Source organism: Drepanopeziza brunnea (assembly GCF_022702325.1).
Source record: "Drepanopeziza brunnea f. sp. 'multigermtubi' strain 214-2 chromosome Unknown ctg3, whole genome shotgun sequence".
NCBI lineage: Eukaryota > Fungi > Ascomycota > Leotiomycetes > Helotiales > Drepanopezizaceae > Drepanopeziza > Drepanopeziza brunnea.
The window spans coordinates 271,065-283,822 of record NW_027094066.1 but is presented as its reverse complement, the minus strand read 5'-3'; the positions used below and the strand labels follow the sequence as shown (position 1 = coordinate 283,822).

The 12,758-nt window shown below is 49.0% G+C and overlaps 3 protein-coding genes across 3 annotated transcripts; all 3 read left to right on the top strand.

Annotated features, from left to right (window-relative positions):
* Positions 1 to 395: 395 nt before the first annotated feature.
* Positions 396 to 1,059, top strand: L3040_002262 (uncharacterized protein; the record flags this gene model as incomplete). Its single annotated transcript, XM_066155492.1, has 4 exons — positions 396 to 398; positions 561 to 788; positions 926 to 984; positions 1,035 to 1,059. The coding sequence occupies 4 exons, from the start codon at positions 396 to 398 to the stop codon at positions 1,057 to 1,059; spliced, it is 315 nt and encodes a 104-aa protein (XP_066012491.1).
* A 932-nt stretch (positions 1,060 to 1,991) lies between these two features.
* Positions 1,992 to 5,081, top strand: L3040_002261 (uncharacterized protein; the record flags this gene model as incomplete). The annotated part of the gene is made up of 3 exons (XM_066155491.1): positions 1,992 to 2,187; positions 2,341 to 3,017; positions 3,072 to 5,081. The coding sequence occupies 3 exons, from the start codon at positions 1,992 to 1,994 to the stop codon at positions 5,079 to 5,081; spliced, it is 2,883 nt and encodes a 960-aa protein (XP_066012490.1).
* Positions 5,082 to 7,144: 2,063 nt separating this feature from the next.
* On the top strand, positions 7,145 to 7,792 carry L3040_002260 (uncharacterized protein; the record flags this gene model as incomplete). The annotated part of the gene is made up of 5 exons (XM_007289841.1): positions 7,145 to 7,164; positions 7,260 to 7,331; positions 7,386 to 7,429; positions 7,481 to 7,495; positions 7,551 to 7,792. The coding sequence occupies 5 exons, from the start codon at positions 7,145 to 7,147 to the stop codon at positions 7,790 to 7,792; spliced, it is 393 nt and encodes a 130-aa protein (XP_007289903.1).
* Positions 7,793 to 12,758: the final 4,966 nt, after the last annotated feature.

Sequence of the window (12,758 nt, the reverse complement as noted above, 5' to 3'; positions counted from 1 at the left end):
TGCCTGCGAAAGAGAGAGATGGTTATCAGGCTAGACGAAGATTGAGCATCCGAAAACAGCTCGCATATAGTAATGCTTTGCATGTAACATATCGAACAGAGAAATGGAGCTCTACTACGTGACTATCAAATTGAACGCTCGCGCAAAGCAATCTACTTCTGATACCCGGAATTGAGGTTGCTGTAAACATTATCGATGCCAAGAGAGCCGAAGCGAAATCAGCTAGCTGGTTCCCCGACGTAGAGCCGAAAAAAGTCCTAGAGAACCAGAACATTCGAAGGCCGGAACGACAACATCAGCACATAATACCTCTTCACACTCTCCCGAACCCAATTTCTGCAACTTCATTTAACGGCCTCTCAACTTATTCTTGGAATCACAGTTCTACCGCAAACATGGTATGGCGTTCCCTTGTATCCTACGAACAGGAAGGAAAGGAACAGTTGCGGGAGCTCAGCAGCAGACAACCTGCAGCTTTTCCCTTCCCCCATTCCCACTTGTGCTGCAATCTCTCAAGGATACCGCATTGCCTGATTCAAGCTAACTTCATTGTGTTGCAGTCCACCACTCTGAAATCCATCCGCTCCCTCGCGCCCCTCCTTGACCGCGTCCTCGTGCAGCGCATTAAGGCCGAGACCAAGACTGCCTCGGGTATCTTCCTGCCCGAGTCCGCCGTCAAGGAGCTGAACGAAGCAAAGGTGCTGGCTGTTGGTCCTGGAGGGCTGGACAAGGATGGCAAGAGAGTGGCTTGTGGTGTTAAGGCTGGAGACCGGGTTCTGATTCCTCAGGTGGGTTTAGTACTTGTCATTCGAGGGTCTGTAGAGGGAGTGCTGGCTGTGTCTATCGAGAAGTCGGGGAGATTAGGGATTGACTTAAGAGGAATGGAGATGTTCGATATTGGGATGGATAGGGCTGATAAGAGTAGTACGGTGGTTCCCCAGTCAAGGTCGGAGACGAGGAGTACTCGCTCTTCAGAGATCACGAGTAAGTTACTTTACCCGCACCCACATGAACAGCGTCTGACTTTACCATAGTATTCTTGCAAAGATCAACGAGTAAACGCCAAAAATCTGCGATTCGCCGAGAGGGAGGGACGAGAGCAAGGGTAATGTACAATACGTGTATAAAAGCATAGCGAGCGACGCACTGGAAGCTTGATGGATACCGAATCGATGGTGTGAGAGGTAGAGAGACCTGGATGTAAGCTCGGGGAGGGAAGAATAGCTGGTTGGTGATGTGAAATGATATCTCCTCTCTTGTGTGCACTTTCTGCTTCTTGGGTATTCGTTCTTTTTTTCGCTGTGGATTTTGGGTTATTGTTGTGCTTGGTAACTTTCTGATGCGAGTCGGTGAGTCAGCATATTTGTGATGATTGTGATAGAGGGCTAGTCGTCGTGGTCACTTCTGCCGAAGCAAATGTGGCTTTCTAGGGAATCATATAGGCTGGCTAGATACCTGCTCTTCCTTCCTTTCAATGTCTCGGGGTTTTCTTTTCCTTTTCCAAGGCCTACAGACGTGCAATTGTTGCATAGCAGGCGTATCAGGTAGAGAATATGTTCAATGTTTCTCTCGCATATCCTTTGCTTTTAGAGCAGTGCTTAGAATTCTCCATTCTTCAGGCAAATTCTGTCTTTCAAAATATGCTGCACTTTTGCCATTTGAATTATTGCTTTCCCTTTGCCGTGACTTCTTTCTACTTCTGGTCCTTAGCGAATCAGATATTCCTCCTTCCACCCCGTGTGAATGCCCACACAATCTCACGACCGACCGCTCCCTTTACATTGTAGCGCAGAAGGTCCAATCACACTGTCGCTTGAATCAGAAGCCTTCTACCATCTCTTCCCCCCTCCAAAGATATTTAAGAACTTCCTGTGTGACATTCCTCTTCAACCCTTTTCTCTCTTTCTTGCCAAGAATTCCCAAATACAAGCAACCTTCTATTCTACACGACTGAACCCCCTGAAATAAGAAGCCTATTGCAGGTCGCAAATATGAAGGTTAGCAAGGCGGTATTTGCTCTCGCGCTCGCTCTCGCGGGACTCGGGGGGGTGGCTAGCCACAGCGCGTTTACGAATCTCTTCGTCGATGGCGCGGATCAAGGCGATGGCACATGCGTTCGTATGCGTATGGACCCTGGTACAGCGACGAATCCTATCAATGACCTTGAGAGTGGTGAGATGGCTTGCGGTAAGCTACTTTTATCATCATCTTCTTCTTCCTCTGCCCATCTCCCTTCTGGCTCTCTGCCTTCTCTGCCTTCTCTGCCTTCTCTGCCTTCTCTGCCGCTCTGGCTCTCTGGCTCTCTGGCTCTCTCAACCTTATACTGACGATAGACACTAGGATTTGATGGCACCAAAGGCGTCGCTCGAGTCTGCCCTGCCAAACAAGGATCCAAGCTAGGCTTCGAGTTCCGCGACGTCCCCGACCATTCTTCGCCTGAGTCAATCGACAACTCCCACAAAGGTCCCTGCTCCGTCTTCATGAAGCGTGTGGACTCAGCGATTACCAACACAGGCGTTGGCGACGGCTGGTTCAAGGTCGCTTTCACTGGCTACGATGCCGCGACCTCGAAATGGTGCACCGAGACGCTGCGAGAGAAAAACGGCATCATCACCTTCCCGATTCCGAATGATCTCGCTGGTGGCTACTATCTGGTCAGACCGGAACTCCTTTCGTTGCATCAGGCTGATAAGAATCCGCCAAATCCGCAGTTCTATGTAGGCTGTGCGCAGATATTTTTGGAGAGTAAAGAGACAAAGGTACCGAGTGAGACGGTCAGCATCCCGGGGTATGTGAATATCAGCAACCCGGCAGTGCTGTTCAATATCTATGACCCCAAATGGCCCTACCCCGAGCCGGGACCGGGTGTTTACAAGGCTGGGAAGAGCCCTGCGATGACTGTACAGCGAGTGAGAAAGCAGACGGAGGGACTGCTTCCAGCAAATGCGGAGATGACGAATGCGAATTGGTGGGGTGTAAAGCTGGATGATTACCATACCCAAAATGGGTGCTGGAATGTATGTTACTTCTTTTCAATATTGTGAGACAAGCCCAACTGACCACGAGAACAGGCAAGCACGTCGTGCTACGCTCAAGTCGAGAAATGCTACAATTCTGCTCCACCTACTGGATCTAAGAACTGCAGACTTTGGGAGAGCAAATGCAGCGGTATTCAGAAGGCTTGTGGCCAGGGAGTCTTCCATGGACCGCCGAAGTATTCTCCGACCGGGCCGTTGCGAGCAGGGGCGAAAAACCAGCAGAGGAGCGATTTAATATTTGTCGACGATGGACATAACTCATCCACAGATCCGGCTCACTCTGCAGGAATAAGCTTCATTCCTAGCACCTCCACAGCCACCATCTATGTGCCGGTAGTGAACGATGGCAGCGGCACATTACAGGCCTTCCTATCTTATTCCAATGCTCAACCGGATGTTTTGTCAACGCCAGGACCGTCCGCATCTATGAGTCTGAGCTCTATGTCTTCATTGACTATGGATGCTGGGGGAAGCTTGCTTTCTACCAGCTCCGTCTTAGGAACCATTGATAAAGGCCTCAATCCTGGGACCCTCGTTACCACGATCTTTGTCGATCATATGGCTCCCCATGTCGTTACACTCACGTCCACCACAGACCCCGGAACTCCAGGCTCGTGGCTTCCTAGCTTTGCTGCGAGCTCTCCTAGCTCGCCAACTAGCCAACCAGATATAACTCCTATATCTCTTGAGTACACATTGGCTATTTCAAGTCATATTACAGCACCATTGACCTTGGCCACTAGACCAGTCAACTCTGCAACCCCGGGCTTTGAGACTCCAACTCCTGGATTGGCAAGCTCTGGTTCTCTAAGCTTATCGCTATTCAACTCTTTACCGACTACGTTACCAGTGTCGGCTGCTACATTTAGGACGCCTGATTCTCTTGATTTTGGTGGCAATGGAGTCACTGGGTTTACCTTTACGACTTTAGCGCCAGCTCCAGCTCCAGCTTCGGCATCATCGACTTCAATTCAGTTCGCAGCTACTCTTCCAAGCTCTGGTACGACATACAGTGTTACAGCCTCTACGGACCCTGGGATTGAAGAAACCAGCTTTTTTGGGTCGTCTTCAACTGACACCGGCTTCCCTAGCATTCTTTCGGGTGTTATAACCAGTGTCACCATCCTTACTGGCCCCGCCGGCGGACTTAGCAGCCCTATAGGACTTTCATCAACGAATATGGACTCTCCATGTCTCACCTTCTATCAGATCTCGAGCTCAATTCCAGTTATGGCTAGCTTTTCCTCGTCTTCCGCACCAATTTCGAGCCCATCAACGATTTGGGCTCGCTTGACGAGCATAGGCACAGATGCGCCAGTGTCTTCGACAAGCTCATACACCCTGAGTACGGCTTCGGTCTCAGAACCCTCTTTTAGTACGGGTACATCAACACCTTTGTCTCCGTCAAGCCAACAGACCTCGAACACACCTTCGATGACTGCTTCCTATTCAAACACAGCCCTAGACCCATCAGTCTCCTCGTCAAGCCTACAGACTACCAGCCCACCATCCTTTTCAACCACAGTCGAAGACTCAGCAGTATCATCGTTAAGTCAACAGAACATGGGTCCATCATCCGCCACCGCCTTACTCGAAATACAAAGCGCAACCACCGCGAGCATCCCCCCATCCACATCACCAAGTCCATCGATGTCAGACTCCCCTTTCCTCACCATAGCCTCCAACAATCCCACCTCATATCCGTCCACATCTAGCATACCCGACATCGAAATCATCCCCGTCACCGCCGACGACGCCCCCTTCTCCGCACAAGCACAAACCGAGATCGCCGGTCCGACCCCCTCATCAATCACCGCGACCAAGTGGTCACCCGACGCAACCTGCGGCGGGGGCAACAACTACGTCTGCCGGGAATCCTGCTGCTCTGTGGACGGCTGGTGCGGTACGGATCACGATCACTGCGACGAGCTGTTCTGCCAGAGAAAGTGGGGGCTGTGCGGGGGGGAGGGGTTGCAGTTCGCGGGCTTCAGAGCGAGCGTTCGCGTGAAGAGGATGCTGAGGAGGGGGTGGAGGGGAGAGTGAGCAGTGAGGCGTGAAGGAAGACAAGCGGCTAAAGGAAGAGAAGAGAGGAGGAAGAGGCGATGATGGGTCCTCGTGGGTGTGTGTATATTGTGTAACTCTCAATCTGCGTAAGGAGTAAAGCCTGTAAACATCGTTTTTTTTTTTCTCTCGGGTACTCTTTCTTTTTTGGGGGGTGGGAGGGGTTAGGGTATTTGGCCGAGAGAGAGAGACCAAGAGATCTATCTCTACTTGGCCCGTATTGTATTTTCGACGCGGGATTCCGCCTGCCTTTCGGTTCGGGGGGTAGGGGGGGGGTTTCCCTCGCTGGACAGGTAGCTATGGCATTCCCTCCTCTCCTCTTCTCCACCAATCCAATCCATCAGATTAAAATCTATCGACGTCTTGGAAGCTTTTAAAGATCCCTCCCTTGTTTATCTTTTCCCCTGCCTCGTCGTCGATAAGCTTGTAGTACGTACTCGACTACCTACCTATTAACAAAGCCTACCTCCGCGAACACCGCACCACTCTTTACTATCGCTCCATATCTTCTATTATGGCATGGCATGGCATGGCAGACACCACTACACTCGCTCACTATCCCTATCACCTTCCCGCGTACCCGTCCGCCTCGCATTTCTCTTTTCCTCTTTTTTTTCTTTCTTTGCGAGAAGTGTTGATCGTTGGTGCTTGTGCTCGTGCTTGTGAGGAGCAGGTATTGTTAATTGCAGGGGTGATTATTATTGTGGTGCTGGGATGTGCTGAGCCTCGGCGGTCGGTTGATAGATGCGATGTCTTTTCCTGTTGGGAATATTCTTGTCCGGATGGGGTTGAATGAATAAATGGTATTGATTGATATTGGGCAAACGCCAGGTTTTTCTTGAATTGCGCTATATTCTGGCTTGGATATTATGAGTATATTGCAGTATGCACGGAGTTTTTGTAATAGATACTTAGGAAGACAAATGCCTGTGCCTGGCCGAACTCTGATGATATCTTTTCTTGTGGTGAATTGTCCCTAAAGGGACTCGAGTGGTAACGATTGAAGATGAAGCGGAGGATAAGCCTGGCTTGGATATGTCGAGAAAGCTCTAATTGGCACACGAAAACAAAAACATATGCCAGTAAGACATGAAGCATATCGGCATGCGGGTATTAAAGTGAGTGAGTCCGAGTCACATAGATCGAAGTGATTCGCTTAGCGAGTTGACATTTACGTTTTCTCTCGGCGCTGGGCTTCGTATCTGTGAAAGTCTCGGTTGGATAAGCAATCGATCTCATGTCTCTATCAGCTCTTACTATATTTGAATCTTTGCTAATCTTTTCTAAGCAAAATATGTCGGCGAGAGACTGGCTCTCGCTTGTCACTCAGATTTTGAACCAGCGTGAATGTTGAAAAGTTAATCGGAGCTTTGGAAGGCGCCTAAAGAAGCAATGTGGAAATTACCGTATCCAGTATTGTCTTTTTCGGTCTTGTTCTTGGGTTATTCGCACCAGAGAAAGAGAGAGAAAGAGAAATGGTGTGGTCCGGCCATACTGATTCCGGGCCAGTGTCATTCGTAAAGTGATTGTTCTCAGCTGTTTAATCTCCCAGGTACCGAGGGACCTTCTACTGCCAATTGTGTTCCAGATCCGTTTCTTCTGCGAACGTGGAGCTGTTGATACATCTTCAATGTGAACAGACTTCCGGTCATGGAATTTTATACGAAATCTTCGAGGCAGCCAGATTGTTACGATGCCAATAGGTGGCTTGCTGGTGACGGTGATGTTGTCAATGGAGACAGCAGTAGGTGATATATTTATGTATACAAACATTTATATACTCTGTACATATACCATTCCGTACCTGTTGTGTCGTCGTCTCCTTTCCCAATCGTGTCCGTCCTGGCTGGGTGGCCCATGCGTTCGTTACCTCTGTAATTGCGACCGAGACTGAGACCAGCTCTCCATCTCCATTTCCATACCTGCACCAACCCCCTGGTACATCTCGGAATACCCTCAAAATCCGCAGCTTGTAAAGCATAGCAACCTCGCCGACGATTACAATACGATCCCCCTTCGTCCAGCGTCAATAGGATCTTCTCACAATGGATTTCTCTGATATTTTGTGAGTGTTGCTGAGCTCTATGCAGATGGATGCCCTCTGCCATTGCGCATGCGCCTCCTCCTCTGAACATCTGCTAATCGATACGTTTTCTGCAGCCGCATTGTCAACTTGGCCGCAGGCGGCCTCATGGTGGTAGGAGGCGTCTTCCACGCCTTTCCCGTCTCGATGTGAGTCTTTCGCGACAACAAGAAGCTTTTCCAGGCACTAATACATGGTTCTAGCACACATGTCGTGATCTCCGTCTACATAATCATGTTTGGCCTTGGTAAGGACCCCTTCTCCCTGGCAATAAGCCCTCTGCTAACTCTCTGCCCAGCAACTGCGCTACTCGGTTCGTCCTCCACAGCCTCCCTCGAGTCCTGTTCGCATACTGACCCCGAATCCAGAATTCCAGATTCCTCCCCAAGTAGCTCGATACGCCTCGTTTCTCTTCTCGTTCGTCGGTCGCGGATTCTTCTACATCTTCATCGGTACCCTTCTCTTGGATTACGGCATCCTTGACATTATCATTGGTACTCTCATAGGCATCGTTGGCCTCGGATACGTTGTCCTCGAATTTATTCCCTCCATCGAACCACCGCAGAACATGCGCGAGGCAGACGGTGGATGGGGTGCTGAGCAGGTTTAAGGGAGATGGGACGATATTGTCTACGGGAAAGGAACTCTGATGTGGATATACGGTGTCCCCGGTAGGATTGTGGACTTCATTCCCGAGGTTAGGGCTACGGAATTTCACAGTACGGCATTGGGCTGGTACGATAAGGACAGAGGGGGGCGCTTTGGCGGATCTGGTACGATAGAAGGCAAGGTCTCCCCTTTCTCGTGTATATCAGATGTGATCCGTCCAGGTCTCAAAATAAAATCGCGTGAGCGTTTGTGGATTTCTGGATAGGTGATCTTATTTCCGGTCAGTCCACGTCCTGTCCCATGGCAAGCTATGGATCGGCAGAAGTGTCGTCTGTCTGCTTGCCAACAGCTTTTGTGGTCTGTGTCCAGGACTCGGAGAAAGCGCAGTCCGGTAGCTCCAAGACTCAAGTTATCCTTTCCGAAGCTACCAACAGTAGCTCGATACATTGAGCACCGGTAGCACATTCTACCCACAGCCGACTTTCGAAGGTTTGAAGGGGATCGCTGGAAGTCTGAGGATCCATCGAAGTGTCATGCCCGCAGTCAATTTCGCGCTTGTGAACAGTTGAGAATTCGCCTTCCAACATATGGCATGTATTCATTCCTGTCACGATGGACTCGCTTACATCCTATTTTTCATCGTGAAGAGGAGGCTTTGGACGGTTTTGACGGCATCAAAAGGCTTCTGCACCCGAACCTCGAGTTCGCACGCGTGCCACTTGTCCCTGCTGCTTCCTTTATCGGATCATTGGACCTTGATCGAATTTGGCTACAGCTGACCTCTAGCACTGGGAAGAAAGAGCAGAGACGGAATCTCGTCGCGACAGTATGTGTATCAGGCTCGCAGAGTTAGTCCCTTGGCTGGCAACGTATAATATGGTATGGTATCTGATGCCAGCTCCTGGCTCCCCTTCTATGCCCTCTCCTTTTTTTGGCAGACCACTGATTCATCCAACTTCCCTCATATGTCGAGAGGTCGCGGCATGATCATCATCTCTGGGAGAGCAGGTCGTTTTTGAGTCGCCCGACAACGCTCTCGCAAAAATTACCTGCCTCGCAATGTCAAGCAGGTTTCCTTGACGCAGGCATCGATGCCAGCGGTATCAACTGCCTAGATGGTGATCGGTCTAATATTACCTTTCAGTGATGCATAAGTCGACTCGACTCTCGAGCTTATTGGGGGACGAGATGGTCCTGCTGCACCTTCCATCCTTCGTGCCAGGGGCGCTCTCGATTTGGAGTTGAGTCCAGTGAGTAGCCAGAGAACATTTTTCGCGGGGAAACAAATGCGAGGGGCTGAGCGACGGATGACAACGACGTTTGGTTTGACAGCGCTTCTATCCTCTTGGCTTGTAATAACTCCCAGCTTGTAATAAAAGCGATCAAAATACCTCTTTCTGCCTTGGCAGCTTGCCAACCAATCCGATCTCTAAATATTGAGCAAGCATGAGCCGTATGCTGGTTTATGTCTTCTATGCACTATGCAGTCTTACTCCCCTTATAAATCACCCGTGGCCTTTCCTAATATATCCACTCGAACGAACACGCTCGGTTGACTTCCATCTGACCTTAATGGTGGTGGCGAGCGTTTGCTCCTCCCTGATGGATGTTTACAAACAATACTACCTTACGCCAGAACTTCAGCTTCAGCTTCGTCCGTCACCTCCTTCCTACGGTATAAGTACGGATACTGGCATACTGTGTTATCGGTACATGCTACCTGCGGTGTTCGAAGGTAATATTCACGAAAGCTAGATGTAGGTGGTACAAGGGAAACGATAGGCTTTTGATTTAGGACTAGTATTCCAATAGGCGTTTATAGACCGGTATTCATTTTCCTCGCGCGGCGGCGTCCGCCGTGTCTGAGTTTCTGGTGAGCGGAATTCTCTCACTCGATCTTGCCAAGGAGACGAGAGGAAGCTGACAGCGACTCATCATTGATAACAAGATTCCAAGACCTCTTGGGAATCGTTCTTGTTTAATATTGCCTGCGAAGTGAGTCTTCACTTCGTTACAATTCGGAGCAGCGAAGGTGGCGTATATTTACTTCTCGGACAGCTATTGACAGCGTAGTTTAATATAGAGTAAGATCGGCACGACTTGAGTACTTGGGTACGAACGCTTTTACGTCGTTTGCTTTGCAGCTTTTAAATAGGGTACGATTATTGTCGCTAACGCTCGGTACTTACTGCTTAAGCGAACTATTGCTTGTTTAAAGTGAACATTACCTACGCTTGCCTTGCTTTTACCGTGAAGTGAAAAAAAAAAAAAAAAAAAAAAAAAAAAAAAACCACATTAGGGGAGAATAATCGTGGGCTATTCTTTGTGTTTTTTGTACTCTGTTGCTATACGATCACAGGAGCGAGGCCTTCGTATATACGCATCGGCCGCGGGAAGAAACATCCTCTCGCCAGTTGTTTACTAGCACTTCTCGATTGGAGATGAGTATATATGCGTTCATGTATAGCGGAAGGAATTTCATTCTGTAGACTTAAATGAAGGGGGTTCTCGCAAATCAAAATAAATCTTAGAACAGATGATAGAAAGCCTGCCTCATTTTCAATCTGCGCTTGCAACCTGCTTCCCAATTAACCTTATGTTTGTTTACGTCTGCGATATCTTGGCGCTCTTCTGTATTCGCTGATAGGAAGGAGCGCATCTGCAAACTGGGAACATAGTGATCGTTGGGGAATCTTCTCGCGGATTTCTAGCTCGTGGGCGGTCGTGGGTGGCGGTAGGAGTTTCCTTTCATTTTCTTTGAATTCCGAAGAGGGGAAGGGGAAGGGGGTGGGGTGGTGGGAGAGGGGGGTAGGAAAGGGGATAGAGCGGATGCGAAAATGTTAGGGATGATTGGTATCTGAGGGCGATCTGGATGGCAAAGATGACTTATCTAATTTTGATTTATAAAACAGCTTGTCGGGGCTACTTTTTGGAACGCAGAAGTAGCGGCAAGTTCACTTTCCGTATGTCCAATTGAGACCTTTAGAATACCGCGATCTTGCCAGTGGCTTCGCCCTTTGGTTACAAGTCATAAAACCATCAAACTTGGAGGCACTTTATGCGCACTTTGATATGATGTTGATTAACCCGCGTTTTCGATCAGATAGTTGTCAAGCTTCGAATAATCAGTTACTCATTGCACTCCTTTACAAACCCTGATGCTTTGATATAAACAACTGATGGAACGAGCTTGAGATTCAAGACTACACATATAATTGCTCTGAGCGCTAGGATTCATTGCCCGAAATGCCACTGGTGACTGGTAACGCAACCAGGAACGTCTTTATCATCTTTGGAGCCTATATATACTCATGTATTCCGAAAGAATATGCTTGTATTTTCACTTAGCCGTGGTTGGCGGACAGCACGTAGACCAGGCTTGATAACAAACGGGCCTGTTTTTTTTTCTTGGACATCTCTTTACAGCTTTTTTGATATCAAACGGATATAAATCTGGAAGCTCTTGAGTTAGAAATCTTTTTAGGCCTCTCTTAGTTAAGTGATTTAACATGCTACTTCGAAAGCAAACCGATATACCGATATCGATCTAGGGCACGCTTCATTTTGTTATCTTGCCTCTTTGGAGTTTCACATCACGTTTTTTTGGAGAAGGCAGAGGCAGATAGAAGAATTGTTCTGTATTGATCGGCGCAGAACGGCCCCAGAGCTCCACCGGTCAGAGTATACAACACACATACAGCCCGTTGTCTCGCTTTCGTAGCACGGCAGACTGAAACATGCGTAAATCATCGTAAACGCCACGCAGCAAGGGTATATAATCACAAGAACTCCAACAGAAACTCCAGGTCCTGCCGATTTATGCGCGAATAAAGCAATTCTTTATGCCAAACCGAACCACATCCTTGTTGGTAGTGGAGAGCGGGGTTCGGGCCTAGAAAGAAAATCAGCTTTTCTGCACACTCGGATCAGGTGCGGACAACTTACTGCTTGCATGGTCACCTCTTTCAAGCCTCGGATATTCATGAGACTTATGTATGGCGCATCTTAAGCGAAACTCGAACTCTCCTTTGCAGCCCCGACGGCTCTCGTCATGTCGGATGCCAGTTGAATTCCTCGCTAGTATAACTTATTCCAGATCTGCATTTTCAAGTTAGGAATATGCATAAAAAAACCTTCGAGAACACTTACCGGAGGACAATTTTCAGCGGACTAAGGTTGGAACTGGACCCCACCGGCAGGTATAGAAAGGCTGTTTGCGGTGGCGGGTATTGCAGCGGTTTAAATGGTGGCCGTGTCATGAATGCGGCTAGCCATGTTGGCATCCAGGGCAGCTGCATTTAGGGGACCTTCTGCATCGGGATCATCATAGCTTTCTAGCGTCTGATCACGAAAGTGAAGCCAGTAAGCACAAATGTCGGCGGTATCCTGAAATTCTCGGCACTACTCATGCAACTCAAATGAGATCTGAATAACTCTTAGCCAGTCGCACAAAGAATGCCAAACCAATCCAACGATGTTGGGGGAAAATGCACATACCTTCTAACAGGATTGGTTTCCACGGTTGCAAGTAGAGCAATTTCGGGAACCCTTGTCCATGACGCGTCGATGAACTCGAGGATTCGAACCTCCTCCCAGACCAGAAAACACACACCTGAGGGCTCGAACCTCCCACCAGAACACACACACCCGAGGTCTCGATCCTCCCCCCAGAGAAAAGAAAACACACCTGAGGACTTAAACCTCCCACCAGAACACACACACCCGAGGTCTCGATCCTCCCCCCAGAGAAAAGAAAACACACCTGAGGACTTAAACCTCCCACCAGAACACACACACCCGAGGTCTCGATCCTCCCCCCAGAGAAAAGAAAACACACACCCGAGGTCTCGATCCTCCCTCCAGAGAAAAGAAAACACACCTGAGGACTCGAACCTCCCACCAGAACACACACACCCGAGGTCTCGATCCTCCCTCCAGATAAAAGAAAACATACACCCGAGGTCTCG